The 13501-nt window shown below is 35.4% G+C and overlaps 1 protein-coding gene across 2 annotated transcripts; it reads left to right on the plus strand.

Annotated features, from left to right (window-relative positions):
- The first annotated feature begins 70 nt into the window (after nucleotides 1–70).
- Nucleotides 71–12799, plus strand: LOC132797244 (transforming growth factor beta-1-induced transcript 1 protein). 2 transcript variants are annotated; one of them, XM_060808865.1, is made up of 5 exons: nucleotides 71–126; nucleotides 1468–1576; nucleotides 8355–8579; nucleotides 11011–11244; nucleotides 12039–12799. In XM_060808865.1, exons 2-5 carry the CDS (start codon nucleotides 1574–1576, stop codon nucleotides 12114–12116), a joined length of 540 nt encoding a protein of 179 aa, XP_060664848.1. In that variant the 5' UTR covers nucleotides 71–126; nucleotides 1468–1573; the 3' UTR covers nucleotides 12117–12799. The 2 variants fall into 2 exon arrangements, with proteins under 2 accessions (XP_060664848.1, XP_060664847.1); XM_060808864.1 differs by lacking the exon at nucleotides 71–126 and adding an exon at nucleotides 266–363.
- Nucleotides 12800–13501: the final 702 nt, after the last annotated feature.

Below are 13501 nucleotides of genomic sequence, written 5' to 3' on the forward strand. Positions count from 1 at the left end.
GCTGCTGCTGCTGCTGTCGCTGCTTGCTGCTTCGTCGGCGTCGGCGTTTTCGGTTTCGGTTTCAGTTTCTTGGTCGACGCTCGCCGGTTCGGTTCGGTTTACGGTTTCTGCGATTTGCAAACACAAGTAAAAACGGTTTTCGTTTGTTATTCTTTTTTAGTTGTTGTTGTTGTTGTTTTCGTTTTTGGAATTAGCGGTTAAACGGCTTAACGGATTCTTCCTGCTGTCCTGCTGTCGTGCTCTCTTTCCGTTATCTTTTTGAATTCGATTTCTTCTTGTTGATTTCCAGTCAATTTATCGTTTTCCTTACTTTTTTTGTGTTTGTTGTTGTTGCTGCCCGAAGGAAAATCTCAACTGAAATTTGTACGAAATTTTGTATTTTTTGATGTTTATTAATTTCATATGAATTTATTTTTCCCCCATTTATTGTTGTTATTCTCATTTCTGCCTATTTCGTTGCGCGACTGTCTGTGTGTGTGTGTTTGTGTGTGTGTATTTTGTTTTGACTTTGACTTTTGAGCTGCCGCCTCATTTGTTGTCATTGCTGACTGTCTGTCAACCTCTTCACTGCTCGCCCCTTCACTACACACTTCACTCCCCACCAACCCCCCACGGTGTCAACAGATTGCGCCTAACTAGGTTGCCCTCCAATGCATCGTCGTTCTCACTGTTATGTTGAAAAAAAAAAAAAAAAATCAGTAGCTCAACTGAACAACTCAGCGAGGGCTGCTAGAACAATAATTAACTCTGTGATGAACACATTTATATATATTTTTAATCCCAAGACTTGCTATTCAATAATATCACAAGATCGTAGCTGTATAAATGTTGAGCTTTATTTGATCGCCAATTTATTGCAGTACTTTTGCTTTAATGAACAATCAGATTAAGAAATTGTCATTCATCCCTCAGTCAACCTATTATTAAAGTTTTCATTGTTTGCAGTCAAATCTTCAGAAAGATCAGTGTCATAAAAAAGTAGAATTCTCTCTACAAATGATCATGTTATTATAGTTATTATAGTTGAAGTGCGACATTTAATATCTTGCACTTGGATTTATAAAATTCATGAATTTGAACAATCTACTTAGTTCTTAGAAATTACAATTTAAAATCTTGATTTCATTAAATGCTGTTTCACTACTAAATTCATTTGATGCCCCCTTCGATCCTAATGAGATTCAATTATAATCATATAAATCAATAATATTTTAGGTTTGCTGTAGCGAAGCTTCACTGCTTTGTCTCATGGCAACAGCGTTGATTTTTTATTTATTTCTCTCACTATTTTTGCTTTCATTGTTGTTTTTTATTTATTTAATTTTTGTGTTTTTTTTTTGTTTTTTTTTTATCATTTAGAGTTAATTTTTGTTCGTTTCACTCGTTGCGTCAAGCGTCGTCTAATTGTCAATACATTAAATAAACCAAGTTAATTACTTGTATTTTTTTTTGTTGTTGTTGTTAAAGTTTTACACTCGCTGGTGCAAAAAAAAAGAGCGCAAAAAAAATAATAAAACAAATTGAAAGTCAAGCGGCTAAAAGCGAAAAACAAAACGAAGAAGAAGCAACAAAAATGGTGAGTAAAAAACTGAAATAAATCTATGCAAATCCCTTTGGGACAATCATAAATAACGCATCAGTCAAAACAAATCATCTAACGAAGGCGAAGGAGATGGAGAATGGGGCAGGGGAAGGAAAAGGGGAAGGGGAATGCGATCGATGGCGAGTCTCGATGATAATCTTTCGACTCGAATCGTTTGTCATCTGTTTCTCGTTGTTTTCGTTGTTGTTGTTGCCCCAACCACATGCAACACACACACGCACACACACTTGGAGAGTTTGAAGATCTCCATTCATAGAGTCTGTGTGTGTGTGTGTGTTTGTGGCACGTGGGCGGTCGCTCGCTTCACTTGGCTTGCAAACAGGTTGCCGCATTACGTATACGCCACACATGCCACGTCCGTTTACTGCTGCTGCTGCTTTGAAGTGTCTGTGTCTGTGTCTGTGTCTATCTGTGTGTGTGTGTCGCTCGACGCCAAAGTTGGTGTAAGATTCATAGCGTGTGGAATTTTCGAGTGTTACAAACTAAAAAACAGAAAACAAACTCAAAACTGTCGTTTTCTTGAGCTTTTTACGAGCTGCCTACCCAAAAAGCACGCACACAAACAACAGTACCTCCTCCTCCCCTTTTCCTCTTCCTCTGCTTCGGCTCTTCATTTGGCCCCGACTTTGCCATATTAGTATTTATGTTAATTATCAATACTAAACGTAAGAAAAGAGCCACAGCATACAAATAAAAGACGCACACCACACACCATTGAAAAACAATTCCAAAAAAAAAAAAAAAAAACAATTTCCAATAGTTGAAGTTTTGGGCCTGGGCCACCTTCAGTGGGCGAACACGAAAACTTTCCCAAACAAAAATGAAATACAATAAAATAAAATAACATAATGTTTTGCAAGTGTCGACAACAAACACTTGAGCTAACGTCCCACGTCCGCAAGCTGGGAAAGCCAAAAAGTGACACTCCAAAGAAAAAAAAATGAAAACAGTTCCAAGTCGAATTCGAATTCGAGTCGAATTGAGTTGAACTAAGAGATCACAGATCCAGATCTAACGATGATCGCATAGAACTCGATAATCGAATTGTTTTTGTTATTTCGTTTTCTTTTTCTTTTTTGGAGCTCTGCTCTCTGACATCATTTGGCTGTCTTCTTCTTTTTCTTACATTCCAATACTTAATTTGGCAATCAATCGATCTGAATGATTCATTTTCACTTTCCTTAACCAAAAACCGAAATGAGTTTGCTTTAAATATCATATTGATTAATTTCTCCATTAAGTACGCTCAGTTTCAGGTTCGGTTTCCAAGTAAATCTTTAAATACTTTAACTAACTTGTTTCGGTAATGTCTCTATAATAAATTTTTAAAATTTATTTATTAAACCAGTATCATAAAATTGTAAAATATTTGAATTTTTGAAAACGAGAACCATAAAATGCTACACCTAAAAACTTTGCTTCCTTTCGAATGTTTTTGGTTTTTTGCATCATTAAAGTAAAAGTTTTGAACGCAGTTTTAAATCTTACTTTTTATATTTCTGAATATAAAATTGGATTAATTAAGCAAAAAATTGAAGAAAGTTTTCTTTACTGTCATAATCCTATTTGAAGCTGAATTTTTTTGTGCTCTCAAACTGAAAAGATTTGTGATAGTCATTTTATGCGATCTTAATACAAAGAGTAGTAAAAATACCATAAAATACACTAAAGAGTAGCAAATATATTTAGAAAATAATATTTCAAATCAGTTCTGGAGTTTTCAATTTGCTTCCTTTCGAATGTTGCATTTTATTTTTCTGAATATCAAATTGTATCATTACATTAAAAGTTGTGACAAAGCTTTCTCAACTGTCATAATCTTATGTAAAACTGGAATTGTTTGAATAGATTTGTGAAAGTCATTTTGTGCAAACTTAATACTAAGTAAATATTATATACTATTATTATTATTTTCAATGCACTGTAAAAGAGCTATAAAAATAAAAATAAAAATAAATATTGTAATCGTTGAGCTATTAAAATACACTTAAGAGCACAACATACATACAAAATAAACTTTTAATATCAGTTTTAAAGACTTCAATTTGCAATCGATTGACTTTCCATTCAGTTGAAAAAAGAATTGCTGATCGATCTGCAATCTATTCATAGATTTCGCCCTATCAAATTTCAGCAGTTGAAATAAATGAATTATCTATCGATCGATATTGATTCTATGTACAATATGCTGCCTGATTTTCCTACGCTTTCCATCCAATTTTCTTTCTTCTGTTGTATGCCAAATGTTAAGTGATCTTTTTTATGTTTTGGCCAATCCGTTGATTGACAGCTCTGATTGATGGCACTACAACAATTGCCTTTGTTTTTGTTTTTGTTTTTTATGCCCAACACCTACACATAGATAGATAGACATAGATTCTGCTTTGAGTATGATTCATTTGTGCAATATTTTAATTATCGCATTTGAATAAGCAACAAATACAAATCGAAATGAATTGTTTTGACTTATTATTGCGGTTTCCTCGCAGCGCCTCATTATGGTTGTTAGTGTTTGCCTGCTTCGTTCGATTGTTGTTGTTGTTGTTGTTGGCTTTTCAAGGGGAAAACTATGCCGGCATAAATTGTTTACGCTTATTATTAATTGCTGTTGTTGTTGTTGTTGTTCTGTTTGTTGTTGTTGTCGCTTCACTTGGCAACTTGGCAACAGCGCCGTCGGCTCTCTGATTGTTGCAATTAACTGATAACAGCTCGCAGAATTCTATGAAAATATGAAAATGAACTGCACTTCAGGTGCGTTGAGAAACTTTTCCTCCAATCAAATTTCTGATTCAACTTCTTCGAAATTATTTCAATTGCTTTTCTTTGCTATTATTAAATGTTGTTTAGTTTTGTAATATTCCAAATGTGCATTTAGTTTCGGTTTATTTATAATTCACGTATCCTGCTTCTTAGCATTTGTTTTTATAAATAAAAGGGCTGACAATCTGGTATATTTTAGTATTTTTAGGTATATTATTTGGTTGACAAGCTGGCATATTTCGACCCTTTGGTATATTTTTGTATTTTTAGGTTTATTATTTGGTTAACAATCTGGTATATTTCGACCACGAAATACCAAATATGGCATTCTGTATATTTTAGTATGTTTCTGGTATATTATTCGGTTGACAATCTGGCATATTTCGACCCTCTGGTATATTTTAGTATTTTTAGGTATATAATTTGTTTGACAATCTGGCATATTTCAACCCTTTTGTATATTTTAGTACTTTTTAGGTATATTCTTCGGTTGACAATCTGGCTTATTTCGACCCTTTGGTAATATACCAAACCAAAGGGTCAAAATATGCCAGATTGTCAACCGAATAATATACCAGAAACATACTAAAATATACAGAATGCCATATTTGGTATATCGTGGTCGAAATATACCAGATTGTCAACCATATAATAAACCTAAAAAAATACTAAAATAAGTATTTTTATTTTTAGTATAAAAATACTAAAATAAGTATTTTTATTTTTAGTATAAAAATACTAAAATAAGTATTTTTTAGGTTTATTATATGGTTGACAATCTGGTATATTTCGACCACGATATACCAAATAAGGCATTGTGTATATTTTAGTATGTTTGTGGCATATTCCGACCCTTTAGTATATTTTAGTATTTTTAGGCATATTATTCGGTTGACAATCTGGTACATTTTGATGTTAATATACCAATTATGACTTTCGGTATGTTTTAGTATTTTTGTGGTATACTATTTGGTATATTTTAAGAATAATACCGCACTGTTTAGCTTTTATTTTAAATTGGTAGCGGGTATCTCAAAGTCGAGCAGATTTCTTGTTATATTTAATTTGCTATACAGAACGGCGTACAGTGAACTTGCAAGTTTTAAGAGAGAAATGGTGACGACATTCACATTTAACATTATCAAAGGTTATGAACACTTCTAATTAATTTAAAAATAATATTCACATCAAAAAAAAAAAAAAACTTGACAGGGTAATTTCACGTCGCCTACGCTCGCTTTGTGAGGCATCGTGCTGAGTAAATGGTTCTTAGAATCATTAGAAGAGTTTATTGCCTTTGTTAATGAATTAGCTTAGCAGGTGAAATCCCGCGAGTTAAACAAATTGAAAACCACTAAAGCATTAAACAAATAAATAGGAAAACTAAAAACAAAAGCTAAGAATTTGAGCAATAATAAAATTAAATGGTTTTTTCTTGTACAATAAAATAAGTGTGACCAATGTACAGTCAAATTGGAGCTGTCAACTCTGCGTGAAATTGGAGATGCCAACTCTTTGCGAAAATTAAAAGCAAAAGCTAAATAATACGTTAGAGAGCGAGCAATAATAAAATTAAAGTGTGACCAATACGCTTGCAAATTGGAGCTGCCAACTCTGGGAGGAATTGGAGCTGCCAACTCATTGCGTTTTCGTTGAGATGTTTTCCATTGTTCTTTGTCTAAGCAGCGTATTTGCACTTCGGTGTGTAAAGGTTCAATGTACGTTTATCGTTTGTTGTTTTTTCATGCCTTTAGCTTCTTGTTTTTATTGTGTTCTTTTTTTTTTTTGTGTGTGTTTTGTTTGCTCGTTTTTAAGCGCCAAATTGTTCATTAAATTTAATGCTGTCGTTTAGCTGCCTCTTGCCTGTTGTTGTGTAGGGCAAACTTCGCTCTCTCACTCGCAATTTGCGGCTCTCTTGGCTGCTGCTGTTTCAGTGTTTGAGTGTTTCATTTGTTTAATTCAATTCTAACTCTAGCGATGATCTAAGTGAGACGTCGTCGTCGTCGTCGTCGTCGTCGTCGTCGTCTTTGCCTTTTCTATGCAAAATGTTGATGTTGTTGCTGCTACACATCTGGCATAAAACAACAACTATAGCGAGTGCGCTGCCCACAATTTGCCAGTCGAGAAATTAATGTGCGTTTAATTCGTGCAAATTAAATTTGGAGAACACACACACACACTCATTGAATTCCCCCGACAAAAGTGCAGTCGACGGGGCAATTGCCTTTAATTTACGAGCTGCTGCGATTTTTCATTTTAATATTCGAAATTGTGCATTTTGATTTCAAATTGCGTTATCACATCCAAACGGAGAACTCAACAAATTCGCACTGTTTGTTGCAACATTGACACCATTTGCCATTTGCCTTAAATCGCCGTCGTGGGTGGCCCGAAAGAAAAATTAAAAAATTGGCAGACATTGCGACTTGCGACTTGTAAGGCTTTGGCCACGGACAAAAAAAAAAAACACCTCAACTCAATTGAATTCACCTCCATTGTGATGGATCGGCATTGCCAAAATTGTTTATTATTGCCGCTGTTAATGTTTATTGCCTTCTAACTGTAATAACAATAATTCATTCACTTCAACTTTTAAGACTTAGCGAACACACTAAAGAAAAAAAAAAAAAACGATTAAACTTATCGCTGCATATCGATTAACTCGCGTTTCTGGAATTGGGAATGCCCCCCAAATTTGGCATAGGCACAACATTTATTATTGCAATTCAACTGCTGCTGCACTTTTTGGGCCGTAATTCATTTTAATATTTATGAATGTTTTCTTTGCACTTAATTTCTGCGAATTTGCAATTTTTCTTTAATTTCGCCATAAATTAACGTTGCCTACTTTTTGGCGTTGCAAACTTAACTCTGCCGATTAAAGTTGTTTTATGCTTTCTTCTCATTTTTGTTTTTGGAGAATGGAATTCAAAATGATTCACAAATGACTTAATCATCCCATTTCGATGACACATGGTCATCAGGTTAATGTTGGAAAATCTCGGCAGCGTTTTAATCACCCAACTTTAATCTTTAACATAAATTTACACGTTTAATTCTTGCAAATAGGAACTCAATTAGATTTGATTTATCATTAAAACAGGTAGGAGAGCTACAGTCGAGATTTTGAAGCGCTATTAATTTTAAAATATACCAAATAAATATTCCGCAAAAATACAAAAAAAAATACCAAAAGCATTATTTGGTATATTGTATAGCTATACATTCAAATTATACCATTAAGTTAAAAATATACAAAGAAGTTGACGCTGATCAAGTACATATATATTCAAAAATATACCAAATGAATATACCAGACCAAAGTTATAATACCATTCTACTCTATGAGAATCGGGTATACTAAATACATATACAAATAATGAGTTACTTGCGCTGCTTATACAACAACGATTTCCAGATTAATTGCTAGAAAACACACCTCAAAAACAAATACGAAATCAGGCAAGTTCATCGTATAAACGCGCTGGCAATCTTTTGATATGAACCCCGGACAACAACAACACACATTACTTTATAATGTGCAATAAAAATGATTTAATGCTGATGCTCATCATTTTAGTATTAAATACATATTATATATTATTATTATTATTGTTCTTTGTGTTGCGGTCTGAGTTATGAGCTTTCGAGGGGTCTAGGGGTCTAGGGGAATCCACATTGGGGTCTCTCGACTCTGGAATTTGCATTGAGTTACGCAAATCTTTCGGTGTTGTTGCGGTTTATGAACTCAAGGCATGCCAATAACTGTGTGAGTGTGTGTACGTCGAGTCTTTAGATCAGACAAAAAAAAAAATAAAAACAGTACTCCCAACATTCACTCACATTCAGGGGGCATTCATTCAGTCATTTAGTTATTCATTTAAGAAGCATTATGAAATATTTGAACGCCTTTCCCACGTGATGTTCATATTAATTACTCCATTTCCAATTCCATTTCAATGTTTGTTTGTCTCTCTTCCCAAAATCTCAGTCGGAGCCGGCATCGATTTGTCACAAGTGCAATGAGGTCATACAGCAACGCATCATTACGGCCCTGGGCAAGACCTGGCATCCGGAGCACTTTGCCTGCAAGGACTGCAATCGCCCCATCACCGAGGCCACCTTCCACATACAGAGCGACGAGCCCGTCTGCTCCGATTGCTTTGTGAGCAACTATTCGGGCACTTGCTTTGGCTGCAAGCAGCCCATCTTGGAGGTGAGTTCTATACACAAGTCTATTACTATTCAACACAGCGCAGCTTTTGTCCAGATATTCTGTAATCACTGTGAAATCTTTGCACCAGCCCACTCTACACTTAAGGGCTAGAACCTTACACAACTCTACATTATCACACTCTTCAGTAGCCTACTTTCCAATTCCCTACTCTACTCTTCACTACTCCTACTTTGCACTTGCAAACTCTCCACTCCACTAATACTCCAATGTCCAAATTCTCCACTACTCAACTATCCATTGCCCAATACTCCGCTAATCCACTCTCCACTACCCAACTCTCCTCTACTCAACTCTCCACTATCAAATGATCCACTACCGAACTCTTCACTATCCAACTCTTCATTGTCAAACTCTCCACTACCAAACTATCTACTGCACGACTCTCCACAACCCAAATTCTGTACACTGCTCCGCTCCCCAACTCTCCATTAACGCTTACTCTTCCCTTTTCTACTATTTGTCACCACACATATGCTCTCCGCTGCCAGTTTATATTGCTGAATTCTCCACTACCCGAATCTCCACAAGACTGTTATTTACTGCCCTTACCCCACAACCATTCTCTACTACCTTGAATTCAATATAACCAAACTCTCCACTATCCAAATTCTTCACTATTCAACTACCCACTACTCAAATCTCCACTACCTCTGCGTTACCGAACTACCATTACCAAACTCTCCACTACCTATTTTTCTACTATGCAAATTCTTGGCTATTGAAATTATCGACTATTCAACTCCTCCACCTAAGTCTACACTAGACTGCTTAGCTACCCAACTCTCCATTACCCTCGACTCTACGTTCCTCTGCCAAATTCTTCACTACCCAAATCTCCACAAGACTGCTCTTACATCCAATACTATCTCTACTACCTTTAATTCTATATAACCAAACTCTCCAGCTTTGTACTCCGCTATTCTATATTTATTTACCCTACATCGAACTACTTAACAACTACATAACTTCACCGCAAATCACTCTGTGAAATCGTTTCCATCTATTAAACACTAGCTCTCCAACAGTGTAAAGTCTATACCAGCCCAAACTCAAACCACCTCCTATTCGACTGCATGGCACACTTCTCTGTCCTCTCCGGATCGAAATACGCAATTGCATGGGGCACAGTCATCAAGATCAACATTGATGACATCGTCTGTCAAGGCGTCGTCTGTTTGCCATAAACTTTGGCGTTTTATGAACAGCAATTGTTATATGGTCAAATTGTCAACATTTCCTCATATGCTTCATCTGCTTCTTCTCTGTGTACGAGTATATACACCCAATAAACTTGTAATGCATAGCGTATATGAGAACAGCAAATGATATTATAATAATATCTATTTATATGATGACTCGCACAGCTTGTTTATCCAGCTACAAGCTAGTCAAGCAATCAGTTCTCTATCTCTATCTCTATCTGAATTTATCTAACTCTCTATCGCTATCTCTATCGCAATAACTGATACAATCAGTTTATTCATTGGGCAATTAGTGAACAGCTGTACATGATTCTAAATTTGTTCGTCGTCTCATGCTGAGCAAAAATTGTACAAGATTCTTAATGATGCTCATTTATTTTGGGTTAGGTCAGGATTGAACTTGAAGCGTGTGCAATATGATTCACAGATTAAATCTATCTATATTTATATAATGTAACTGCATCTGCTTTCGATCAATGTCAAATAAGTCAAGTTTTCACATTGCGTATTATTATGCTAATCAATGATCATATATCAATTCAAATTATTGTTTTATAACTCAATTATAAATCCTACTTCAATATTATCTTAATGATAAAGCAGCAAATTGTTTTCCATTTCAAAGAAATTCATTAATCTATTCTATTGTGACTGCATTTATTGCTTCTTATAAAAGAATCATACAAGATGACGACTGAACACAATTTCCAGGGCTGCAGCAATGACAGGGAGTCAATAAATGAAAATTCAATTCTTCATTGGTCGAATAAAAATAGAATAGAGCATATAATCAATAAATCAATTTAAATTCTTCTTTAATAACTCAATTATAAAACTACTTCAATATTATCAAAACGATAATGCAAAAATACATTAATTCATCTATTCTATTATGGATTCTTATAAAAGAGTTATACAAGATGTCGACAGAATATAATTGCCAGGGCTGCAGCAATGTCAGGGAGTCAATAAATAAATATAAATAGAATAGAGCATTCATAGTGCGATTATCACAACCTAAACATTGACTTGACGCCCACACAAAATTCTATATATAAATATATATGCCACAAGGTCGTCGGCTGATTGGATGTGATGGGTGTGTCTGAGTGTCTAAGTGTGTGTCTGTTCGATTGATTGGCTCTGATTAAACGCTTATCGAAAACTGATCAACAAATAATATTTGATATATATTTGAATCTTTTCAGCGCACGATCAAGGCGATGGAACAGACGTGGCACGAGGAGTGCTTCGTCTGTGGCGGACCATGCAAGAAGCCTTTGGTGGGCACCTCGTTCTATGAGCGCGAGGGTCGTCCCTACTGTCGCATCGACTTTGAGCAACTGTTTGCGGCACGATGCGCCGGCTGCAGTCAGCCCATCACGGAGAATGCCATTGTTGCATTGAATGCCAAATGGCATCGCGATTGCTTCAAGTGCAAGGTGAGCGAAATCAACACAGAGAATGAGAGAAACGTTGAAGAGCTTATACTTTAAATACTATACAAAGAGAAACGGATTCGTGTATATCGATCACCAATTTTCTGAATTTATGAGCCGACAATAGATGAACAATTTCAGAATCGAATATTAATATAATGCTTATACTATGCAACAATATTGGAAATGTTAAATTGCAGTTGACTAAATTAAAAACAAATCAAGTAAGAAAGCTACAGAGAAGTGAGCTCGACTTTGAGATATAATCAATATATACCAAAAAAAATAGTTAAAATATACCAAATAGATATACCGTAAATATATTAGGAATATACTAAATGCTATATTTGGTATTTGGCTATAGTACTACATTAGAAATATACCATAGAGTGAAAAATATACCAGATTGTCAGCCGATAAAACTAAAAACCGTATAAAAGTATTTCTTAAAGAACTTCTACAATATTTATCCGATCGCAACCAAAATTTCAGCAATCACAAATACTGCAGTTATTATAGTCTGACCCAAAAATAAAACTTTAAAATTACACTTACTTATTATTTGATTTTTATCGGTTTGGGTACGCAGTCAAAATTTTTATCAATCAGCCTAGAAGTAGATTCTGTTCTTTAACTATCGCACAACAATGAATAATGTTTGTCTTGTGTTTAATATAAATTTAAAATGAAATTTGTTTGCTCAAACTTAAATAGTAACCTTGAAATGCGTTTCTCTCTGTGTAAATAATAGAATCTCAAACAATATCTAATATCTTGCTTTCTAATTTCTGTTGCAGAAATGCGCCTCGCCCATTACGGCGAGCACGTTTGCCGTGGAGGATAATTTGCCGCTGTGCACGGCTTGCTCTGGCTAAGGAATGCTCTTACCTCCCACACACACACAAACAAACACACACACACACACAAAGAAATACACCCACAAACAAACACGCACACAAGCACACACACACATCGATGTATATTATAGATGTTTATGGTATTTTGTAGAATTCGCAAATTGTTGAACAAACTTTAAAAACATAACACAGAATGAAATGAAATGAAATGAAAAGAAATGAACGGAAAGGTCAGGCAAGAATATAGATATATGGTATTCCCTCCTTTCTCTTGCTCTCTCTCTTTCACTCTCTCCCCTCTCCGTCTGGCAGACCACGCACTAAGATATATATATAATATAATTTATGAAATGCAACAATTTGTACACGAGAAATGCATTTACTGAAGACACCTGCCACACAGAAAACTGTCAGAGTAGAAGAGTAAAAAAGAGGTGGGATAAAGAGACACAGAGAGGGGGAAGGAGAAAAGAGAGGAGGCCGCCTGTGCATTATTCAAATATTAAACTATATAATTGTATTTAGTTGTTATACACGCATGAACAAGAAACCTTTGACTAGCTCATCACGCCTTTCTTTCTCTTTTCTTACTCTCGATATATCTGTCTCGCTCGATCATGTTATCTCTTTCTAAATCGCATTGTTATTCTCAAAACAATCTTATTAAAATATAATACAAAATATATATTTGACAAATTAATCAATAACGATCACCGAGTCTTATTTCATTTTAAATGTAAGATCAGTGCTCCGTTGCTTTCTCGCTCTAGTTCGCAGCAATGCTATTGCGCTCTCTTTCTAAAATGTGTAGAAAAAAGCATTCAAACGATCTAAACATACATCGATTATAGGAATTAATCACCCGATTGTTCAAATCTCAGATGGTATCAAAAGTAGTTATGTATTCTGAATTTTCACTAAGCATTTTGATAGGCCGAGAACGAAGTTGAGTTGTAGCAACATTCCATTATCCTACTCTCCACCATCCTACTCTCTAGTATCCTACTCTGCACTATCCCACTCTCCACTATCCTACTTTCCATCTTCACACTCTCCTTTTTTAGCCTCCACTTTCCTACTCTGCACCATTCTACTCTCCACTTTCCTGCTGAGGATTCTACGCTACACTTTCCTACTCACCATTCTTTTACTCTCCACAATTCTACTCTTCACTTCCCTACTCTCCACTATCCTACTTTCTAGTATCCTACTCTCCACTATCCTACTCTCTAGTATCCTACTCTGCACTATCCCACTCTCTAGTATCCTACTCTCCACTATTCTACTTTCCATCTTCACACTCTCCTTTTTTAGCCTCCACTTTCCTACTCTGCACCATTCTACTCTCCACTTTCCTGCTGAGGATTCTACGCTACACTTTCCTCCTCACCATTCTTCTACCC

This window comes from Drosophila nasuta, chromosome X (assembly GCF_023558535.2).
Source record: "Drosophila nasuta strain 15112-1781.00 chromosome X, ASM2355853v1, whole genome shotgun sequence".
Taxonomy (NCBI): domain Eukaryota; kingdom Metazoa; phylum Arthropoda; class Insecta; order Diptera; family Drosophilidae; genus Drosophila; species Drosophila nasuta.